Genomic DNA, 25,238 nt, shown 5'->3' on the forward strand with positions numbered 1-25,238 from the left:
GCATGATTAATGTGAGGAAGCTGCTTAAAAAAACTATATCCTTCTAATACATATCTGTGAAAATGCTGCTTTTGTCCAGATACTGTTAATGCAAGTCGTAACAGTGTAATATAGGAGTCTAATGTTTACATGTTGCATTCCAGAGCCTTAGTCAAAATAAGCCTTGAGGGGCTACTGTAGCATTTCTGTACATTATCAGCCACTATTTCAACAGCTGGGAGCGAGAGTTGCTCACATGGTGTTTGAAACTTGACTCATTGATCTGGGAAATAGATACGTGTGTGTTCCTGACCAATAGGTCTGAAATTGCCCGTCTTTGCTTTCACATTTCTTGAAAAGCATGAATACTTTAAAAAATATATATATTTATGTATTGGAAGTCACAATAAATACATTAAAGCATGCAGTCAGCTCATACTTCTGTGCCAATGGAATCAGCAACATTCCTGTTTAATTTTTGATGTAATCCCATAACACCAGCGCTAGTTTTACTCTAGGCAGTTAGTCAGCTAAAATAATATTTTTGGAATCCTACATTAAACACGTATACATGTGCATTATGCTGTTTTCATGCCCTTTTAGCTTTGAGAGTTCTACTCCACACTGTTGGATCCAAGAGGTCCTCATTATAGATGAGCGAGTATACTCGCTAAAGGCAATTGCTCGAGCAAGCATTGCCTTTAGCGAGTATCTCCCCGGCTCGAGACTGCAGGTTCGGGTGCCGGCAGCGGGCACGGAGCTGCGGGGGAGAGCGGGGAGGAACAGAGGGGAGATCTCTCTCTCCCCCCCCGCACCCTCCTGCTGACAGCCGCTACTCACCGCTCCCCCGCGATGGCACCCGAACCTGCAGTCTCGAGCCGGGGAGATACTCGCTAAAGGCAATGCTTGCTCGAGCAATTGCCTTTAGCGAGTATACTCGCTCATCTCTACTCCTCATTTGTCTACACGGCACTACAAAGTATCCTGAGTCCGGGGTGAATGATTGCATTGGTTTATCGGTTTATTGTTGAGTAACAACACTGAGAATACTTTCTCGTCCGTATCATTGGGGGCCACAGCCTAGACCATGGGATATAGCCACTGCCCTAGGAGGCGACACTAAGCAAAAAAGTGTTAGCTCCTCCCCACCTGGCTATATCCCCCCTGCAGGCACTCAGCTAATTAGTCTTTAGCTTAGTGTCTGCTAGGAGGCAGACGTGGAAAGAGCTATTCGCGGGAATCCGGGGAGTCGGGGCTTTTCCCTGGCTCTACTGGCTTCCCGGGGGAGACGCAGGCAGGGGGTGTCTCCACCACTACTGCGGCGTCTCACCCAGAGAAGAAAAAGGGGCCCGACCATGCAATGCGCATCTGAGTCGGTTACCCGCCAGCCATAGGGCTCCCCCTCCCTGGAGTAGCGCACTGTCTGACTGTGACGCGTAGGGGGCAGCACTGCTGGAGCGGTCGACGCACGGACAGGCTGTGGCTCCCAGGACAAGACACCCCGCTTGGGACTCCGTACGGACAGCGGCGGTGGCAACATCCCGTCTGGGACTCCACACGGACAGCGGCGGTGGTAACAGTCCGTTCGGGACTACATACTGGTGGCGGACGCAGGTTACCTTAAGGAGCATCGGGGCGGCAGCAGCAGCGGCAGCTCTCCCGGTCAGGAATAGAAGCGGGCATGTTGCAGGACGCCGGGGCGCCAGCCGGCAGGCCACTCCCGGGCACGGCGCTCCGGGGGGGCGGAGCGCCATCGTCACGGACGGAAAATGTCACTTCCGGGTCGCGGGGACGCTTCCGGGGCAGGCCACGCCCCCTCTGACCGCGGCAAGTTTAAAAGGGGCAGCCGGACAGAGGAATGGCCGCTCTCTGCAGCTGGACACTTCGTCTGTCTGCACTTCTGAGCCCAGCACTGCGCAGCTCTCTGAGCACACAGCAGCCGTCCAGCCATTCAGCCCTGCAGTTTCCTTCTGCTACAGAGAAAGCACCCGGACAGCAGCAGCACCTCCTGTCTCGGGCAGCAGCAGCTATAACAACGCCGCAGCAGTCCCTGCCACAGCACCTGCCGGGTCACCAACGCTGCGCGATCGTGTGGTGTACCCGCGTCGACTCCCGACAGCATCCAAGCGTCAGGACCAGAAGCTCCAGCTGGACCGGGGGAACCGCAGACACAGCTGCTAGACCCGGGTAAGCCCTGCCCAAGGCAGCACTTCGCGGTATTCTCCCCTCGCCCTCCCCGTCCCCCCTGCAGGCATTCCTGTAACGGTACTTAGCTTACCCGCTACCTGGAAATTGTTTTCTGTTGCCATGTCTGACCCTAGATCAGAGGGTTCCAGCCCGGCCAAGGGGAGGGTGAAGCATTACGCTTGCACTACCTGCAGCGTTAAGTTTGCTTGCGGTCAAGTCGACCCCCGCTGCGCTAGATGTGCCGCGGCGCGCGCAGCTCCAGGGACCCCGGTGCCCCCCGCCGCCCCTGTGGAGCCAGGGCCCGAACCCCAATGGGCGAGGTCCCTGGCCGCTGCCGTTTCTGGCTTGGCCACATCCTCTGCGGCGATTTTACGCCGGTTAGAGCCCAGCTCAGACGCGTCGTCCTCGGAATATGCAGGAGGGAAGGCACACAAGAGAAGGAGGTCCCGTAGCAGCGAGGACACTCCCCATAGATCGCGCCACACCAGGAGGTCGTCCAGATCCTCCAAGTCCAGACGATCCAGGGACTCTCATGGGTCCAGGGAGTCCGTGCATACTTACCACAGATCAAGGCACTCTTCACGGTCCCGGTATTCTGCGAGACCAGCCCGGGCTCGCCATGAGTCGCCTCGAGCGTCTTGCTCATGGGCGTCCCAGGACACGGCCCAAACGGCAGGCGAGGGCAGTGGGTCTGAAGACTACGACCACTCTGCAGGCTCGTCAGTTTCGGAACTAGACGAGGAACAGGTGTCGCGCCTAGCCAGTCTAATGGACGGCCTGGTAATATCCATAAGAGAAACCCTCCAAGTAACGGAGGAACCAGTGGAGACGGCTCCTTCCACGATGTCATTTAGACGGCAGAAGAGATCGCGGCAGGTCTTCCCAGACCATCTGGATTTTTCGGAGGTCCTTAACAAGGAATGGCAGAACCCGGACAAAAAATTTAGGCAACCCGGGAAGACTTGGGAAATTACATACCCATTCCCAGGGGGTCTGAAAAAGGGTTGGGCGGTACCTCCGGTAGTCGACCCGCCAGTGTCACGACTGTCTAGAAGCACAGCACTGCCAACAGCCGAAGTAGCAATGCTGGCTAATCCTCAAGACAGGAAGCTGGATACGTTGGCAAAAACCGTGTTTCAAGCCACAGCCACTGCCTTGCAGCCGATTTTTGCGGCCGCATGGGTCAGTAAGGCGTCCATAGCCTGGGCCAAACAGCTACATAGAGACATTGTAGCAGGCGCTCCGCCAAGTGAGTTGCTCGAACTGACAGACAACGTCATACAGGCAAGCAAGTTTGTATGCGCAGCAGAACTAGACGCAGCCAAGTTCGTTGCCCCGGCATCCGCTGCATCGGTTGCGGCAAGGAGAACTCTCTGGCTGAAAAGCTGGTCAGCAGATACAGCATCCAAGATGGCCCTAACAAAATTGCCATTCGAAGGAAACAGGCTGTTTGGACCTAAACTGGATGACATGATAAAGGACGCCATAGGCGGCAAGAGCACGTCGTTACCACAAATGCCGGCAAGAAAGGAGAAGGTTCCATTAAAAAGGAAACCGTTTTTTAGATCCTTTCGGCGTTTTTCGTCCTGTCCAGGGTCAGGGCAGTGGTCCCAGTCTACAAGAACCCCGACGGACGCAAAGAGGGGCCCCTCTTTCAAAACAAGACAAACATGGCGATCCCGACCCTGAACATCTAAAACGGCGGGATCAAAGAGCGCGACATGAGATGCTGCCCCCACCCAGTGTCACCAGGGTGGGGGGGCAGGCTCTCCCAATTTTGGGAGACATGGGGGAGGCGCGTGAGCGACAAGTGGGTGCAGGAGATTGTGACATCCGGGTACGCAATCGAATTCACGACTCTCCCACGGAATTCGTTCTGCAGGTCCAGAGTGCCTACCACCCCGGAAGGAGTAGCCAACCTACAGCAGGCAGTGCAGAACCTTCTGGCACGGGGGGTGGTGAAACCGGTACCGGGGGCACAAGAGAGGCAAGGGTTCTGTTCGAATCTTTTTCTTGTACCCAAAAAGGACGGCAGAGTGAGACCGGTGCTGGATTTAAGGAGGTTGAATCAATTCATCAGAACAAAACATTTCCGGATGGAATCAATCAAGTCCGTGATAACCTCCATGCAACCGAGCGAATTTCTGTCCTCGATAGATATCAAGGACGCTTATCTCCATATCCCGATTCGGGAAACACATCAAAAATTCCTTCGTTTCGAAACACAGGGAAGGCATTTTCAATTTACGGCGCTGCCATTCGGCCTGTCTACCTCTCCAAGAGTTTTTACGAAGGTACTAGCAGCAGTGATGGCGCTACTCCATGCGGAAGGTATATCAGCCATTCCATACCTGGACGATATACTAATAAAGGCACCGTCGTGGGGCGGCAACATCAAAAGCCTACACGTCACGATGAGGATTCTAGAAGAATTCGGCTGGATAGTGAACCGTGAAAAATCATGCCTAATACCGACACAACGCTTGGAGTTTTTGGGCGTGATATTCGACACCAGCCAGCACCGGGTCCTGCTACCCCAAGCAAAGGTAGACAAGCTCCGACAGGGGAAACCGCTAACCCTCAGACACTGCATGGCTATCCTGGGCCAGATGGTGGCAGCATTCGAGGCGGTTCCGTTCGCCCAGTTCCGGTCGAGGAAGCTACAACACTTGATATTGTCACGCTGGAATGGGTCCCGGCTGACCCTGGAACAGCGAATCCAGATAACCCCTCAAGTCCAAAGGTCACTGAAGTGGTGGCTGGAACCTGGGAGGCTTCAGGCGGGGCGGCCTTTGGGCCCAAATCGTTGGATAGTAGTGACGACGGGCGCCAGCCTTTCAGGTTGGGGCGGAACACTGGGGGACCAGTCTGTTCAAGGAGTGTGGTCTCAAAGAGAGACAAGGCTGCATATAAACATCCTAGAGTTGCGGGCCATCTACCTGACTCTCCGACACTTCGGGCCCAGTCTCAAGAGAAAAAATGTACGCGTCCAGACGGACAACACCACAGCGGTGGCCTATGTCAACCGACAAGGGGGAACATGGAGCGCGTCGGTAATGAGCGAGGTAGCAGGCATACTAACGTGGGCGGAGAAGCATCTGAGCTCGATTTCCGCAGTCTACATTCCCGGAATAGAAAACTGGGTGGTGGATTACTTAAGCCGGGAAACAGTGGATCCCGGCGAATGGGGGCTGCACCCAGAAGTCTTTCGGACGATATGCCTGAAATGGGGCACACCAGACGTGGACCTCATGGCGTCCCGACTAAACTACAAACTACGCCCATTTGTGTCCCGAGCACGGGATCCACAAGCAGCGGCAACGAATGCGCTGACCATTTCGTGGGGGGAGTACAAGCTCCTATACGTATTTCCACCAATCCCTCTCATACCAAGGATCCTAGGGAAAATCAAGCAGGAAGGGCGACCAGCGATATTAATAGCGCCAGACTGGCCAAGAAGAAGCTGGTACGCGACCATCATAGAAATGCTGTTCGACACACCGTGGCATCTTCCAGGGGCCTTTTCTACACCCGAATTCCAAGTCTCTACATTTGACGGCTTGGCCGTTGAGACCGAGGTGTTGAGGAGAAAAGGTTATTCGAAGGGTACAACCGATGCAATTTTCGGTGGCCAGAATTCTTGCATTCCTACAATCGGGCCTCGAAGTAGGATTGAGGGTAGGTTCGTTAAGGGGACAGGTGTCGGCATTAACGGTACTGTTCCAAAAACCAATCGCAAATAGGATGGCAGTACGTACATTCCTGCAAGGAGTCGCCCATACGACGCCCCCGTTTAAACCCCCAGTCCAAACTTGGGACCTTAATCTCGTGTTGGACACTATGACGGACCAGCCGTTTGAACCGCTGAAGGAAATTTCTATGCGACTACTGACCTGGAAGGTGGTATTTCTCGTCGCTATCACGTCAATCTGTAGGGTCTCGGAACTGGCGGCTTTGTCTATACAGGCGCCATATATGACCTTCCACCAGGACAAAGCGGTACTAAGACCATCACCCGAGTTTCTACCAAAGGTAGTATCGCAGTTTCACATTAATGAAGAAATTGTCTTGCCTTCTTTTTGTCCAGATCCAGTACACAAAAAGGAAAAAATGCTGCACCACCTGGACGTAGTAAGGGCGCTGAGGATCTATGTGAAAAGAACAAAGGAGTTTCGTAAGACCGACACCCTCTTCGTTATTCCGGAGGGGATCCGAAGGGACTTGGCAGCCTCAAAAGTCACCCAATCGAAATGGATAAGGTCCCTGATAACAGAGGCGTATCGCGCCTCAGGACGCTCGCCGCCATTTCGGGTTACGGCCCACTCCACACGGGCGGTAGGGGCTTCCTGGGCAGTCCGTCACGGAGCCTCAGCCCTTCAGGTGTGTAAGGCAGCCACCTGGACTTCCTTACATACGTTCTCAAAATTTTATAGGGTCCACACAGCTGCATCATCTGACGCCGCTCTTGGCCGGAAGATCTTGCAGGCGGCGTTCGTTGACCGCACAGCCGAACTTTGAATGCCCACCCAATATATTGTTTCGGGACTGCTTGTGGACGTCCCATGGTCTAGGCTGTGGCCCCCAATGATACGGACGAGAAACAGATATTTTTGGTATAACTTACCGTAAAATCTCTTTCTCGTCGCGTTCATTGGGGGCCACAGCACCCACCCTTTGTTTATTTAGGCGGTTGCTTTCTGTTCTTCGGTCATGGTTTGGCAGAAAATTGCGCCAAAAGTATGTTGTTTGGTATGTATAAAACATAGTATGTATAATTTTACTCCCACTGGCTTCCTACTGCTTGCAGACAGACTAATTAGCTGAGTGCCTGCAGGGGGGATATAGCCAGGTGGGGAGGAGCTAACACTTTTTTGCTTAGTGTCGCCTCCTAGGGCAGTGGCTATATCCCATGGTCTAGGCTGTGGCCCCCAATGAACGCGACGAGAAAGAGATTTTACGGTAAGTTATACCAAAAATATCTGTTTTTGCCATTACAAGCTACATTCCAAGAGTTGGGCAAATTATTGTAGTCCTTAAGAACCAGTGACGGCACTCCTAGGAGCCAGCTTGATGTTTGTTGTAGCCAGGCAAGAACTTCCATTCTCGGGGATTAAAAATTAGTCAAAATATTTAGAAAGTAGCGTTCTCTTTGTTCAATAAGTCACTCCTATTTCTTGTTCCCCATGAATACAAATTCCATGGTCTTGAACTTACACCAGATCTATGATTCTTTAGTCTCTGCTATGAAGTTGGCTTCTGTACCAATTAAGTTATAGGAGGAAAAGCTGGTTACATTTTGCTCTTGCAATCATCAGTCTATAGTAATTGGGGTAGCAACAATTCTAGATTGTTCAGACTCATCTGTTAAATTATGTGAAAGCAAGCATTTTGCAGAAAAAGCTATATTTTATGTAATTTGTAACCACAGTTTACAAACACATAGCTTTTAGAGCAAGAATGCAGTCTTCTAGTTTGAGGGCCACATTGTATGATTGAACTCATCGCAAAGGCTGCAAATCAACTTAAGGGGTTTTACAATCTGAGGTATTTATGGCATATCAAAGTAATATAATGTCTAGTATGTTCCACTTTAGGGACTCGCACCTGTTGGGAAGATGTGAGACCTCTTTTCCTTCATTCACTCTCCAGAAAGGAGGAGATCAGGAAACATGGAGGAGAAAATCGCTTTGTATGCAGACGACATGTTATTATTTTTAGGGGACAGGGAAAAATCTTTAGAAACCACGATGCAAACAATAAAAGAATTTGGAGCCTTCTCAGGACTCGCTATCAATTGGACCAAATCCGAAATACTATCAATAGACACCCCAGACATGCAAGTTGCCAACAGAGAATTAACCCTGAAATGCACCCCAACAATTAAATATCTGGGAGTTAAAATTACGAAAGAGGTCAGTGAGTACGGGAAAATAAACCTGGAACCACTTATGGAAAAATGGAAACAAAAACTTCACATATGGAAAAAACTACCCATGACAATCATAGGAAGAGTGAATCTTATAAAAATGATATGGATGCCCCAATTACTGTATCTAATACACAACTCCCCACACTGGATAACACAAAAATTTTTCCACAAGGCCAAGGGACTGTTTAGAGAACTCATATGGGGAGGGAAGACACCTAGGATAAAATTAGAACTGCTATACAATTCAAAAGAAAAGGGAGGATTAGCCTTGCCCAATCCGTTCTCGTACTTCATGGCCTCCCAGCTGCAGCATCTCAGGGGATGGGAGACAGAAGAAACACACGACGCTAGTTTCAGAATCCTTAAAAATCTCTTTAACGGATCACATTTGTTTGAAACCCTGGAACGTGGAGCGTTTAAAAAAAACGGTCAAAGTGCCCCCACGCTATTATTGATACATAAAATATGGTGGAAGACCAGAAACATGCTTGATATAAAAAACTGCACACAACATACCCCCATATGGAATAACCCGCACCTGCCAGAAATCAACAAGCTAAAAGGATTCCAAGGGTGGAAAGACAGGGGAGTTAGGAGAATGGATCAGATACTGGAGGGGGGGGAACTAAAAACCTTCGAGCAGTTAAGGCAAAACCACGACATCCCCAATAGTGACTTTTACAAATATCTGCAACTTAGACACGCTATACAAGCGGAAAAAAACACGGCGGAAATAACAATGGCAATAAATATAGTAGCGGACATAATAGGAAAAGCCACCACCACAGCGGGGAAAATATCTGTACTATATTCCCATATACAGGACACGGTCAATGCACACAACCCGTTATCAACAAGAGCAAAATGGGAGGCAGACATAGGGCCCATTGAGGAGTCGCACTGGGAGGAAATCCTACAAATGACACCCAAGCTATCTCTGAGCGAATCACACAGAGTCTCACAAATATTTCTAATACACAGAGTGTACCGCACCCCGGCCTTCTTACACAATATAGGAATGAGAACCTCCCCGATATGTGTAAGGTGCAAAACCCACACGGCGGACCTAATCCACATGCTATGGCGATGTCCGAAATTGCACAGATATTGGATGGGAATAAGAAATGCAATTAACGCGGCATTTGGCATACGTATGGACTTTACACCATACGTGTGCATTCTGGGATACATACAGGATCTAACATTAGATGATCATGAAAAACTAGCGGTAGCCAGACTATTGTATATAGCCAGAAAAACAATAGCCCAGCGCTGGTTGGACGAAGAACCACCCACGCTGGGAGAATTCAAAAATAAGGTCAACCAAATTTTACCGTGGGAAAGGAGTATTTACACTAAGCGTAAGACCAGTCAAAAATATCAGGACATATGGCTGAGATGGATACACGCCCAGAGCAGTAATGTTGGACCAAATACATAGGGAGTGGTGAGCCGTGTGGGGAGGCACCAGTAAACCGGGGATTTACTAAGACATAACAACGTATGTAATGGATATATATAAAGTTTATTGGGAAATGTAGAACAAATTACAGACTCGATATACAATAAAATAAAGTGGTAAGGAGTAATAGGGAAAAGTTAAGAAAGGAGGGATTGGAGAGAGAGAGACCGGGCAACGGGCAAAAGAAATATGACCCCCCCTCGAATGCAACAAAAAATCTAACCCTGAATCAATAAAAGAAAACAGCAAGAAGATAAGCAACACGAAGACCAAAGAAGAAAACAAATATACGTTACAAGAACTGTTATTATTGTTTACGACACAACACTGTGTTCATTCAGAGACAGTTTACCCAAAGAACAGAACGTTGACAGAGAGATCTTAGGGGGGATGGGGGAGGGAGGGGGGTGAGGGGAAGGGGGAGGGAGGGAAGGGAAACCAAAGATTTGTTAAAAAAAAATGTTTTAAAATATGCAAAAGGTGAAAAAGTTTAATAAAAAATACTTTAATTAAAAAAAAAAAGAAAGGAGGAGATCATGTATGCATGCAGCTCTCTTCATAGTATTCTTTGAGTTGCTGAATCAGCCAAATGCTAAACCACTCCCATAAACTACAATGATGATAACTGCAGGCATGCATGGCCATCTATTCCACTCCTTGATGCAGTGCCATACAAGGATGGATCCATGCCCTTGCGTCAAAGCTCACTATTCTTCCCTCCGACATGGGAAATACAAGTGAGTAACCAACAAACAGACAAGCATGTCTGTGACCAGATGGTTAGTGGCAGCATATAAAGGCTTTGCAGACTGTATGTAACACCCAGACTACAAGTCTGTACCTCTGCTGTAGTAGATCGTTTTTAACTATAATGTACTAGACTCATTATCCCTATGCATAGTTATGTACAGTGGCATTTGTTAGGGCATTACAAAGGCTTTCATACTAGGCCTGATCACTGGAGTCCTTTCTAATGACCTCACCAACCTGTATAACATGGTTTATAGTTACTAGGACCTAAATACATTCATGTGCAGCAAGTGCCCACTGCCTGCGATACAAAAGTGTATATGTGTGTGTATGTTTGTACAACCTTGTGGAAAGCCAGGGTTACTCGCCTGCGGACCGCTGACTTGTCTGTTAGGAATGGGCACCACAGGTGTAGAAAGACGTTCCAGAGACTCGTGTTTCTTTAAGTTTGTTGTCTGCCACTTTTATTTCAGATCACAGTAAACATGCAACAACCACAAAAGTTCATATAATGTCCTGGGATCACAACCCATAGGGTCACCATTATTAACTCTGTCTGGGGCGGCGTCCTCTTTCAGACAGGTGACGGGCCCAAACTAGTCCGTAATGGACCTCAGGCTCAGGGTTCCTGACACTGCACCTTCATGGCCTCTCACTGGTCCACACTGGACCTCAGGTTTGCAGCTCTCCCAGCTTTGCTAAGCTGTCCCTTCCCCCTGAATGTGGCAGGAACTAAGACTTTTATGTTACTACCTGCCACACCTGTAGGTGTAACCTCTGGTTTCAGGTTACAGAATGCCTGTCTATCACCCTTTGCAAACCATGCTTTATATTGCACTTCTACAAACCGCAATTGCAAAAAGGTTGAGACGCTGTGTAAAATGTAAATCAATGTAAAGGAAGAAAAAAATGCAATAATTTGAAAACCTCACATAACCATATTTTATTCAATAGAACATAAAACACACATCAGAAGGTGAAAGTGAGATATTTTACATTTTAAAAAATTAAACTCCTTTAGAAATTAATGGCAGCAACATATCTCAGACAAGTTGGGCCAGGGCCATGTCTACCATTGTGTAGCATTCCCTCCTCTGTTTACAACAACCTGTAGACATCTGGGAAGTAAGGAACCCAATTCCTGGAGTTTTGGAAGACAAATGTTGTCCCATTCTTCTCTGATGTAGGATTCTAGCTGCTCGGCAGTCCTGGGTCTTTTTGCTGGATATTTCGTTTCATAGTGCGCCAAATGTTTTCTATTGGTGAAAGGTCTGGACTACAAGCAGGCCAGTTCAGCCCCCGGACTCTTATTCTGTAAAGCCATGCTGTTGTGTTGGATGCAGTATGTGGTTTAGCATGGTCTTGTGGATATATACAAGGCCCTCCCTGGAAGACATGTTGTCTGGATGGGAGACTATGTGCTTCTTAAGCCTCTATATACGGCTCGGCATTGACAGTGCCTTTCTAGATGTGTAAGCTGTCCATGCCATAGACACTAATACAACCCCATACCATCAGAGAGGCAGGCTTTTGAACTGTGTGCTGACAAACTGGATGGTCCCTTTCTCCTCTTCAGTCCCCAAGACATGGTGTCCGTGGTTTCTAAAAAGAACTTGAGACATATAGATGTGTTCCCAAAACCCCATAACTAGGCACGAACCTAGCACCCATGGTGGTCCTGGAACGCTGACAATAAAAGGTTGCACCAAAACACAAATATGTATGGGTTAATAAAAAAAAAAAGTCATTTAAAATAAATGTTACTTGTTCCTGCTTAATTCTACTATTTATATTCTCTAAATGTAATTTGGGTTTAATGGTAGTACCAACCGTGAAATTGTGATGGAAGTTAATGACTTCCGGGATTGATCACAATGAATTTAATATCAGAGAGTTTCTAACTTGTGGCAGTGAGAACGTTCTATATTTGAGAGTCCTCGTAAGGGACAGTAAATATGTAGGACGTCCTAGACCTTTGAAAAGAAGAATTGCCAAACATGTTAATATAAAAAATGCTCATGACAAGTACACATTATCAGAACATTTCAGAGATTTTTATAATTGTGATCTGCGGTGGGGGTGCTTAACGCTGCCAAGGAAGTTGAAAAAAAAATCAAATACTCACCTAGTAGGCGCCGTCCCTGGGCACTTGTCTGTGCTTGCAGAGCATCTCTTGCTGGTAATGGGGGTTTCAAGACCACACCTCCAGCAAGAGGTTGCTCTGAGTGGCTGAGCCATTCATTCATTCATTTATTGGTGCATCCAGCTCTGGCTGTGATTGGCGCTGGATTAGCCAATCAGAGCAATCTTTTGCTGTAGGCAGGGTCTTCACACTCTGCACTAGCAAAAGATCCTCTGACAAGTGCCCGGAGCCCCGGAAAGCAGTGCCGACTGTGGCAGCATCGGTGTGTATAACTTTTTTTTTGGTAGTGCAGCTAGCGCTGCCCTTAAAACACTGCACCAAGTTGTACCGCGTTTTAGGCAGCGCTGCTAACGCTGCCCATTCATTTCAATGGGCGACGCAAAGATAGGACATGCATTGCTGTCAAAGAGCAGCGTTGAAGATGCTGTGTTTTAACTCTTCTGTGATCAGCCCCATTAAAATGAATGGAAGTGTTGTAAAACGTTTACCGCTGCGCTGAAAAGGCAGCATTAAACGCTGTAAAAAAACGTCTGTGTGAGGGCTCATGTCCACGAGCAACGCGGGATACGCCCACGGATTTACACCACTGGAGTATTGTGATTAAAAGCAAAAAAGTGGCTGCGAACGATCGTGATTTACGCGGTCTCCATCAATATTATATATGGAGACCTCCCGGGGGGTAAATCCATGGAAAATGGAACATGCTGTGATTTTTTTTTTCCTGCTGTGGAAATCTGCGGTAGAATTCCGCATGTGAGCATTAGCAGGCAGAAAGCTATTAGCTTCATAGAATCTAATAGCTGCGGAATTCACAAATCTTTTTCCTCAGCGGGAAACGCGTAGCGATTCTGTCCGTGGGCTTTCACCCTGAAGGAGGCCTCAGGAAAAAATAATATTCAATGTTTTTTTTAAATAGTTTCTATTAAACAGTTATGGCATATCCATATGATATTTCATGAATGTGTGGTAGGGGTCCAGCAAATGGGCAGCCCCATTTTGAGGATTGGTAAGGGAGTCGAGCTGTCACATCTTCACGTTAAATATGCCAGATAAGCACAGGTATTAGTCTTCGCCAAAAAGGAGAAATAATTCATTATTGAAGCCAATGATTATATTCTATTTACCTATTTTCAGCAAAACCTTTTTTTCGTTTTGAACATGTCTTTTCCTCTCCATGTCAGCGGGCACGGTTGGATTGCGCTGCGGGATTCAGCAGTGGAATCCGTGCATGTAAGTGGATATGAGGCTTTAAAGAAATTTATGTGGACTCATCCAGGCAACCCCAGCAATTGTTTAAAAACATTTTCTTACCTGTCCACATCCAGCGCGGGTCTCCTCTGTTCTGGCCGGATCTTCTTTCTTCAGCACGGCGGATTTGTCCAGACGCTCCGGTGACGTGCTGGACACATGCGCAGTGCAAAATTTTTTTTTCTATATCCCTTATGTTTATATAATTTTATATGTGTTAGCAGATTCATACTACCGTGTTTCCTTGAAAATAAAACCCTGTTTTATATTACTGTTTCCCCAAAAGAGGCACAGGGTCTTATTTTCAGGGGATGATTTTTTATCATACTTACCTAGCAGGCGCAGTCCGGGTCCCTCCCTCCCGCTCGTCTCCTCAGTTCCAGCAGGCTTTCTTGCAGTTCTCAGTGCCTACAGAAGATCACTTGGTGGTAACAGGGTTTGTAAACCCCGCCTCAAGAAAGCGATTGCTCTCATTTGTTCTCAAGTGCCGCAGTTCAGCCAATCACTGCAATTCAATGCAATGAGTGTGATTGGTTCATCGAGCGCCGCAGTGATTGGCTGAACCATGTCAGTACCATGAGGATGTCAGTACCTCTAAGCTAATTTGCAACAACTATAAGAAGCTATCCTGTCTGCATGAACTGATATTCCTGCAGAATGACTTCAGCGCCCAGGGGAATCCACACCATGATGTATCGCTGCGGTTCTAAAGCCCAGAGGAGGTCCAACGTGCTACTAGATGAGTGTCTATATAAAAGTTGCCATGCCTTGTGTATATCAATCAGCCATAACATCAAGACCACTTCTTACAGTGACACCTGTCAAAGGCTGGGATATATTGAGCAGCAAATGAACAGACAGTTCTTGAAGTTGGTTTGCTAGAAACCGCAAAAATGGTCAAAGGACACATTCATATAGGGTTTTTTTTTCTATCCTATTTTTGGACTGGAAAATTGGTCCGAAAATCGAATGAAAATAGCACCCATTCATTTGGATGGGTATGCCCATGTTTGTTTTTTGTTTGTTTTTTTTTTACTTGGACTGATGGTCCGAATAAAAAAAATCGCAGCATGTCCTATTCTTGTCCAATTGTCTGAGTGCTGTCTGAGGTGAGTTGCGCTGAAGAAACTCGGGTGCAACTATTAAATCACCCATGTGACATGTATCCTAAGGATGTAAATAATTTTGATACAGACTAAATTGTGGTGGCTAGACAACTGGGTCACAGCCTCTCCAAAGCAGCAGGTCTTATTTTGAGGGTGCTCCTGGTATGTAGTGGTTAGTAACTAGCTGGAGCTAGCCTGTCTGGTCTTATCCCTAATCCACTGTAGCACAAATTGCTGAACAGGTGACATAGTCTGATGAATAACGTCGTCTTTTATATCATGTGGATGGCCAGGTGCATTGCTTACCTGGGGAAGAGGTGGCACTATGAGAAAATTGCGCAGAGGCAGTGTGATGCTCTGGGCAAGTTCTGCTGGGATACCATGGGTCCTGACATTCATGTACATGTTGCTATAACATGCTACATATCTAACCGTTGCTGCAGGCCAAGTACTCTACACCCCTTATGGCTGTAGTATTCCCTAATGGCAGTGGCTTCTGTCAGCAGGATAATGCACTCTGTCACACTGCAAAAAATGGTCAGGAATTGTTTGAGGAAGATGACAAAAAATTCTAAGTGATGACTTGATCTCCGAATTTCATAACTCTCAATCCGATCGAGTAACTAACTGCGAGATGAGCCTGAAAAACAAGTCTGATGCACGGAGGCCACACCTCACAAGACTTAAAGGATCTGCTGCTAACGTCCTGGTGCCAGACATCACAGGACACCTTCAGAGGTCTTGTGAAGTTCGTGCGTCGATGGGTCAGAGCTGTTTTGGCAGTATGAGAAAGACCTATGTAACATTAGGTTTTAATCTTATGGCCAACTGATGTGTATATATACACAAAATGTAATAAATTAGGTAATAAAATACGATCTAGTAAAACCTGACAATATGGCGAGATGTTAAGGAAAAGACTATTTGAAATCGGAAAAAAAATTCTTGTCTACGGTGCTAAAGCTTGTGAGCAGATTCATCTGCTGAGTGCAGCAGTTCTGTGCACAGCTCTTCCTCTAGATATGTAAATCCAGGCCTAATCCTCTGAGCCCTTCTGGGATACTAGATAAACCTAGCAAAGCAATCGCTGGGCAGTTGTAAGCTCAAGTAAGCTTCACGTGTTGCACTCCAGACAATTACCCCAGGCACATCTCTGTCACCTGTACCTCACAGGATCTGTAAGCCAGACCCGGGCCCCAGCGGCTTCTCCATCCTCCTTTACAGAAACATAATGAGCTTTCTTAAAAGGGAATTATATTATTAGCGGTAACGAGGATTACTATTGGCATTGGAATCAAGCATTCTAACATTATCCCGATGCCTCCACAACATGCACTTTTCTCCTGTGGTGGGGCCACCCACATCTCATGTCTCTGGTGACTGATGCTTTACTAAACACTCCAGAAGCTTTGCACAGTTAATATGAAGGTCATTTTAAAGAGTGAAAGCTTTTCACAATACTTCAGCAAAAACCTTTACCAACTTGGGAGAGGTTGGTTGATTATGTGCAAACATGTTGGTTAACATGTTAATTATCTCATTATGGATCACTCACAATAATGTAGAATAATTGCACAAAAAAAGTGCAAGAATACATTAGTTAAGGCCTATTTATTTTAATGAACGCTAATGTCCATTAACACCTTATCAGCTTCATTTGCATGTAAAAGGGTCTCCAGGAGCTGTTTGCAGAGCACAGCATGTGGACTGGGCTCTGCACACAGCTCCATTGTTCTCACACGGGCTGTTGGCAAAATACAATGTAATCTTCGGCTCCCGTGCAGAACACGGTGTGCGGTCCTTGTTATCTCTCTCAGGCTGAACGATGGATTTTAAGCTCACCTTAAAATCATCATTCAGCTGAAGAGTGAATGATGGAAGCGTTTACACGCAACGATTATTGCTCATATGCCATCGTTTGAACGAATTTTGGGTGATAATCATTGCGTGTACATGGGCCTTAATACAGGACCCAAAAGGTGTGTAGTGTTGATCTGATTGCTTCTTTATTCTAGGATGTCAAGACACCGTATTGTTTTTTTGTAGCCAACTATCTGAAGTATCTTTGCAATACACTGAAAACTAGCAGAGGCTATATGTCTTGTTCTGATCACATGCTTCTCCATAAGTAGCTATTTAATGGATAGAGGAGATCTCGAGACAGGAGGTGGGCCAGCAGAAGAACAGGAAAGACCTTGCAGTACAAGTAAATTAGTAAGTGTATTGATTTCACCCTAAACTAGCAAACCTCTTTTACTCCCTACCAGTTACATGAAAATTGGAAAAACCCACTTGAAAATGTCAGTTTTTAGTTGTAGATTTTGATTTTCTGTCTTAAGTAAATATTGTTGGTGCCTTTTTTGCTGCCGTAAATGCTGTTTAACTTTTAAGTGATATAAATAATTTTAATCCTGAGGAGCAGTAAAGATTTTTTTGCCCTTTGTGTTTCAGCGCTCATACTATAACTTTTAGGCCTCTTTCACACGCGGTACAAAATCATCGCTACAAAATGTATGTGAAGCCCATGGTTTCCAATGGCTTCTTTTACATGAGAGATGTTTTGTAGCCTGAAACAACCCTTTGGAAACCATGAGCTTCACATACATGCGTTTTGTAGCCCATGTAAAAGAGGCCTTATCTTTAATTCAATGTACCCGTATGAGACCTTATAGCAGTACAAGTCATACTTTTCATAGAATCCAGTTTTGGGTGCATATCATGTAGAGAATAACTTTTATTAATTGTAAGGGGAAATGCCCCCCCAAAACTTCAGCAATTTCATTATTATTACTGTGGTGTGGTCGTGGTCGTGTGGTCTTTTTTTTCCACTAACAAAACATTGTGGAACAGGAAAAAGTTGTTTTTTGTTTTTTTCCCCATATCACTTGGGTACCGTGTTTTAGCATTTACTGTGGCATTTTAATTGATTAAACAACTGGGTTGTCAAGTCAATTAAAAGTTTAATTAGGTGCAGAATATTAACTAGATAAGCAAGTGCTCATCTAACCACCCTTATTGAGAAAAAAGCCTTATGTGTACAAGAATCAGAGAGCAAGTATGCTCTCTGACTAATCAGGGGAGGAGGGGAGGGGGTGATAACATGGTCAAATGTCTGTTACCCTTCCCTTGGGGTCATCTGTGGCTGTACAGAGAAGACAGGATATTGACATATACTCTTCTCCCTATTCGACCCCTACTGGTTACACCATGCTTTGCACAATCTGAAGTGACAGCTGGAAGTTTGATTCATGCATCACCCACTTCAACCTGCTTAATCTTTGCCTAGAACAGTGTTGCTCTTTTAGTCCTATTTGAAATCCAAGACTCTGCTTTTAAACACCAAAACAGCGTCTCTCGTCTCATTCTATGCGGAGATGAAGCCGTTAGAATTGCCTTCACCTGAAGAAGGCTCAGATTAAACTGTTAAGTCCTTTTCATCTAGCCCCAGCACCATTCAGGCATGACTGTTGTGTGGTTAAAGGGGTTGTCTCGCGAAAGCAAGTGGGGTTAAGCACTTCTGTATGGCCATATTAATGCACTTTGTAATATACATCGTCCATTAAATATGAGCCATACAGAAGTTATTCACTCACCTTCCCTGCGCTGGCGTCCCCGTCTCCATGGTGCCGTCTAACTTCAGCGTCTAATCGATTAGACGCGCTTGCGCAGAAGGGTCTTCTGCCTTCGGGTCTGACTGGCAGCATCGGCGTTCTGGCTCCGCCCCTTCTACGCATCATCACGTAGCTCGCCCCGTGACGTGTGCCAATTCCAGCCAATCAGGAGGCTGGAATCGGCACACGTGACGGGGCGGAGCTACGCGATGACGTGTAGAGGGGGCGGGGCCAGAACGCTGATGCTGCCGGACAGACCTGAAGGCAGAAGACCCTTCTGCGCAAGCGCGTCTAATCGGGCGATTAGACGCTGAAGTTAGACAGCACCATGGAGACGGGGACGCCAGCGCAGGGAAGGTAAGTGAATAACTTCTGTATGGCTCATATTTAATGCACGATGTATATTACAAAGTGCATTAATATGGCCATATAGAAGTGCTTAACCCCACTTGCTTTCGCGAGACAACCCCTTTAACCCCTTCCCGCTGCAGGGCGTAAGTTTACGTCCTGGCAGCCTGGTACTTCCCGCAACAGGGCGTAAACTTACGTCCTGGAGATAGCACGGGATCACATAAGATCCCGCTCTATCCCGCAGCGGGAGTCGGCTGTCACTCACAGCCGGCGTCCTGCTGCAACAGCGGGGGGACATCGGAGATGCTTCCCCCGCTGTTAACCCCTTCCCTGCCGCGATCTAAGTAGATCGCGGCAGGGAAAGAGTTCACAGAGGGAGCGCGGCTCCCTCTGTGTCTCTGGCCGGAACTCGCGATGTCATCGCGAGAGCCCGGCCTGTCACCATGGCAACAGGACGCCAGACACTGGCGTCCTGTATTGCCTATGCCTGAGATCGCTGTATAAGCGATAAGGCATGGCAGAACAGTAGCTCTGCCATGCCTTATACCAGCGATCATCAGGGCAGTGGTTAAAGTCCCTCAGAGGGACACAAACAGTGTAAAAAAAACAAAGATTAAAAAAAGAATTTAAAAAAAATATAAAAAAAAGAGTAAAAAAAACCCATTTTTTAATGCTTTTTCTCAGATTAGCATAAAAAAAGGTAAAAAAAAAAATTAAATCCCACATATTTGGTATTGTCGCGTCCGTAACGACGCGTACAATAAATTGCACATGCTTTTGACTGTGCACGGAAAAAAACGCTAAAAAACTGAGGCAAAATGCTAATTTTTAGCATTTTGCCTCACTAAAAACGCAATAAAAGTGATCAAAAAAGCCGTATGTACCCCAAAATGGTACCTACAGCTCGTCTCGCAAAAAATAAGCCCTCATAGAGCGCCGTACATCAAAAAATAAAAAAGTTACAGGACTTTGAATGCAGCAATTTAGAAAAAAAAAAAAGATTACCCAGAAAAAGGGTTTTTATTGCAGAAAAGTGGGAAAACCTAAAAAAAAATGTAAGAATTTTGGTATCGTTGTAACCGTACCGGTCCACAGAAAAAATGGAATGTCTCATTTATGCTGCATGAGTACCACTGTTAAAAAAATAAATAAAAAAAAAAAAATCTATGGCAGAATTGATGCGTTTTCTCTCCCTGCTATCATTAAAAAAAAAAAAAAAGTTTTACAATATAGTCTATGTACCCAAAAGTGGCACCGATAAAAACTACAGTTCGCCACGCAAAAAACTAGCCCTCATACGGCCGCGACGACGGAAAAATTAAAAAGTTATGACTTTTGATAAACGGAGAAGAAAATCCGCCAAAAATTGTTGCGTCCTTAAGCCCAAAATAGGCCATGTCATGAAGGGGTTAAGGACTCGTTCACACAAGCATGGTTTTAGTGCAGTATGGGTGCGTGAAAAGATCGCGGCCATACTGCACTAAAAATAGCGTGAACGGGCGATTTCCAGCTATTGAGTCTCGAGCTTATATAGCAATGAAATTGCCCGTTCACACGATCGGGAGCTGCGTGTTGCGTGTTATCCAGCTCCCATATGAGTCAATGGAAACTCCCACGCAGCACGCACCAAAGATAGGTCAGGACCTATCTCTTTTCGCAGCGAGGACCTTAGGACGTGCGTGTACAAAGCTCGCCTCTATCTTTGTTAGGTGCGAGCTTTTTGTGTGTCTAAAATTCTTTCATGTGAACGTTTCTACAGGAAACCATTGGTTCTATTAGATGCAATCTTTTCACGCACCTATACTGTGCTAAAACAATGCTTGTGTGAACGAGGCCTAAGGGTGATTTCACACACAGGTTTTTATGCACTTTTTTTCAGTCAAAGACAGAAGTAAATGAGTGGTGAAATATAAAGGATGGACTTGTATTTCTCCATCCTGCTGGATCCACTTCAGGCTTTTGTTTAAAAACTGCATGAAAAACAGTCACAAAAACCCTGTGTGAAACCACCCTCCAGCTGCGGCCACACAATGCTGATTTGCTGTGGATTTTCTGTGGATTATCGGTGACATGTAAAAGCACTCATAGAGAGGTCTCACTGCATTTTTTTTGTAGTTTTTTTTTTTTTTTTAAACCAGTGGTTTTAGGCACCTCCAAAAAATACTGCTGAAACACACTATAAACAGCGCAGAGGTTTTTTTTTTCTTGTTGCCCTATGTCGGTGTTATTTAATGCCAACAGGTCATGTTTTAGGGTATGTTCACATGTTGCTGATTTCACGCTCTCAATCAAAATACTAACAACCGTCTGTGTGTGAGTGAGTTACATGTGATGTCACTGTCATGTGATCAATCACCAGGGGCTTTGAGCTCCGCCCATGATCACATAACAGTGACATCATCACAGGTCCTGTAAGCACACAGCTGCTGTCCAGCTCTGCTGGTTCAGGACCTGTGACCAACTCCAATCCCTTTCACTATATTATATTAGTAAGTGGCACTAGTTGAATTCAAATTGAAGGGATGAAATCTCTCGCAGATCTACACCAATATTGGCAGCAAATCAGTGATGTGTGAACATATCCTTAAGGATCTCATTGTTAGTATTGCACAAGTAATTATTGTCAGTGCCTCAGTTATTACCACAGTTGTTTTCTCTATAGGATATCCTCAAATCATGACCTGTGTGGTAGGTATGGCATTGTTCAGCCATTTTTCTGTAGGCTTCTCTGCATTAAAAGCCTAGTAAAACTTATATGAACATCAAAATCTTAATTTTTATGGCCATCATGGTATATATATATAATTAATGTTTTTGCACTTTGTGTTATGTTGTTGGATGTGCAGTTAGCTAAGAATAGGGATTTGGGAGCATATTGCAGGGATTGAAATTGGCCAGGCATTCCTATGAGGAGCTAGTAAGCACTTTATTGAAACACTGTGGCTCTTCAAACAGTTTTCCTTTCTTTGCAGTGGAAAGAGTTAGCCAACCTATACTTGGTACAAGGTGGAGCAAACGTGTCCTCAGCAGAGAGGCAGACTGCATTCTCTACTTGGACACCAGATTTCCTGCTAGAATGGATTATAGAAATGACTTACTGTATATTTATTGATGGGATATACATTATGCTATCATACCTCGGAATAATAACACAATATCTTTATGTGATTTATGGGATGTTTCTGTTTGGCTTCTGTATTGCATTACTTGAACCTTGTTTGAGGTTCTGTTTGATTTTAAATTATGTGGTATGTGAGGTCCAATTGTAGCCATGAACAAGAACACGGTGTCCGAAATGCGGGTGCAAAACTGATGTGATTCCTTATCATGTATAGTTTAATAAAGAAGAAAAGGATTTTACAGTACATGCTGGAATTGCTCTGCCGCTCGTACTATTGCTATTAGCCAATGGTTTTTCTCCATGCACTGGATCATCTACACTGGGTGAATAGCAGTAATTACTGTGCAGTGGGGGGCATCACTTTTCACTTTCTACAGGCAAAGAAAGCCTAAAAAAGTTACAAGAAAAGCCACACAAAAATATGTTTGTACTAAACGCATGAAATTCATGGTTTTTTTTGGAGGAGGGGGGCACGCCCATAAAAACCGCCACAAAAAGTATGTACGAAGGGGGTAGGGGTTGTCCAGGAATTGGAAGGGGAAAAAATGTTCGCCATTCATACAGCCTGTAAAAACCTGTCCTAGGATGACTGCATTTCTAGAAGGTTGGGGGTCCTAACACCGCACTGTACATTCCTGTGAAGCTGAATGATGACCCAGACTAGAGAGGCATTCACCCTTCCTCGGATGGATTCCTCGTAGATTGTGTGGACTGTGGCCTTTATGGATGAAAACTGCAGCGCTACAAGTGAAATATTGTCTGACTTTAGGGTCTGTGCACACGGCAAAGATATGGACCCATGGTCACTGTGTGGCAACATACGGTACCTCCATATTCTCCCTTAGAAGTATACTTTAATATATACCTTTCTTTCTTTCCTCCCATGGATTCCTTTTTTTCCCACATCAGTGGTTGCTTTGTTACAGATCTGTGTGTTCATGGGCCTATAGAACAATGCAAGACTTTTATGCATCTGGTCCCTCACGCAGTGAACCTACATGAAGAACTAATGGAGACCTATAAGATTAAGGCCATGTGTATATATACTGAGAATTGGCATGCTGTAACACGCGTTGATTGGCAAAACATGGTGATCGGCACTCGTTCACTGACTGCCTTTCACAAAAAGAAGAAGATGGGCTTTATAGAGACGGACAATCATTAAGCTCTGTCATTAGTCAGCTGTACATCTCCCCATTTACACAAGATGATGTACAGCGTGTTTATAAACAAGCGTCTCTTGTTCTGGGGCTCATGTTTTGGACTTTCACAAGGCCCAACGCTCAGGCAAACGAAGGCTTGTTCGATCCTTGGGCCATGTAAATGCATGGAGGCTATAGACAGGCGTATTCTCTCAAGTACACGGAGTTAAGCTACTTTTAGATTGAGCAGCCACCATTCAGGTAGTCACTCTGAAAAGTCACAGATGTGTATAAACAACAGTTGTTTGAAAGCGTTTACACAGATTGTTTATTTCTCATTAGTTGTTTTCTGAAATATCATTTGTAGGAAGCATCTCCATGCAAATTCACTCACAAGTCATTCAATACGAATGACTGTGACTTTACTCTACACGACTTTTGATCAACCAGCGATTTATTTTTTTTCAAATTTGTTAATTTTATTTTTTAAGGTGAGCTAAAACAACTAGGCTAGTTATGAGTTACTGCTTGTCCCCCTGTTGGTGGCTGTGTTTACATGCAATGATTCTCATTTGTGTTCGCTCTTTCAGGCAGTTATTCAGACGATGGTCATCACGTGAAAAGCCATCTTTAGTTGAATTTTGCTGTTACCAAGCAGGATTTTGCCTCCATTGAGTAACATGAATATCTGTTCATGTGGCATTCATACAACTTATGTTCTGAATTCCCTATGCAGGAAAACAATATTAAACATGCATAATGCTAAATTCATCACCTAAATATTTTTTAGGGCTTAGAAATCTTGATTGTCAGGTATACTCTCTTTTTCAATTGCAGCGTCCTTCTTTGTCCGTCAGTTTAAGATTCTCATCATATAAGCTTGGAAGGCGTTCTGTTTACTATTTTCTCTATTAGAGGGCCAGATTACATCTCTAATCTTGTAATCACACAGTAATTAGGATGTTATTAAGGTGCGCTAATGGTATTTCTCTGTTTACTTTCCTGACAGATTGGTGGTTGGAGCCAGCTGTATCCTTTTACATCAGAGCATGAATATTGCCCCTTATGGCATACTATTATGGCTGCTTTTACATTTAGCTAACAGCATGGGTGATAAAACAGTTGTGGTGTGCTCATCTATTGTGTGCTGATGATACTGAACTTCTAAAAAAAATAGCACGCCTAAAATAGAAGTAAACGATCAGCGGTATAAATGAAAATTGATCGTTATTGGTGCACAGGTGTTTTGGAATAGGTCCTATGTGTTTATTATCTCCCTTCCAGCACCTTTGCAATCCACTGCCTGTCATTAGGCAGCTAGCTTTTCTAGTAAGAGGGACATGGGGACACCACTACCGCATTTCCCTGAAAATAAGAGACTGTCTTATATTATTTTTTGCCCCAAAAGGGCACAGTGCCTTATTTTCGGGGTGGGGCTTATACTCACCTGGTCCGCGGCGTCCCGATGCCTCCCGATGGGCTTCGGCGTTGGCGCTGCCGTAAACTGCGTCCTCCTCATCTCACAGCTGAGCTTCTGCTGGTGACAGGGCTTTGAAGAGCCCGCCTCCAGCAAAGCGAGTGCTGTGATTGGCTTATCAAACGGCAGCAGCCAATCACAGCCATTCAGTGATGTCATTCATTGGCTTATCGAGCGCCGGCTGTGATTGGCTGCTGCCATAGCATTGCATCAGGTTGGCAGTCTATCAAGTGACCTCACGACAGCTGCACAGCTCTCTGCAAACTCATCGCGGGGAGGGGCCATACGGGACGCCCGAACATAATTCAGGGGTTTAAAGTGTCGCTGTCAGAATTGAGTGGCATTTAATTGGTTAACAGGTCTGATGACCCATGCAGCTTATCCAAGCTGTTGCCACTGGGTGTCAGTTGTAACAAACAGCCAGTGCTCGCGGTGCATGGTGCGATCTCCCTTAACACATGTCCTGCAGCTGCAGGACGTGAAAGAAACTATATGGCTGTTACTAAGGGGTTAAACCCAATGAAAAAAACATTAATGTGAGTGGAACAACAAAAATCAATGTATTTGAATTGACGCGATGTACCGCATATTATACGCGTGTAGATCGTGGGTGTAATATGCAATTCACATATGCTCATGTGAGCCTAAGCTTAGTGGGAGTTGGGGAGCAGACTTTGAGCTTAGGGTTTGAGTTGTGGCCTTTAGGGTGTTTATGCATGGATAGGGATGATA

The 25,238-nt window shown here is 45.6% G+C and overlaps 1 protein-coding gene across 2 annotated transcripts in view; it reads left to right on the forward strand.

Annotated features, from left to right (window-relative positions):
• The window catches only part of TXNRD2 (thioredoxin reductase 2), a 107,706-nt gene that overhangs the window by 38,526 nt on the left and 43,942 nt on the right, over positions 1-25,238 (forward strand). For both annotated transcript variants that reach the window (XM_066603474.1, XM_066603475.1), the window contains one exon: positions 24,039-24,058. In XM_066603474.1, the coding sequence (XP_066459571.1) occupies positions 24,039-24,058 (20 nt within the window). The remainder of the gene's footprint in view (positions 1-24,038; positions 24,059-25,238) is intronic.

The sequence above is a fragment of the Eleutherodactylus coqui genome, chromosome 5 (assembly GCF_035609145.1).
Source record: "Eleutherodactylus coqui strain aEleCoq1 chromosome 5, aEleCoq1.hap1, whole genome shotgun sequence".
NCBI lineage: Eukaryota > Metazoa > Chordata > Amphibia > Anura > Eleutherodactylidae > Eleutherodactylus > Eleutherodactylus coqui.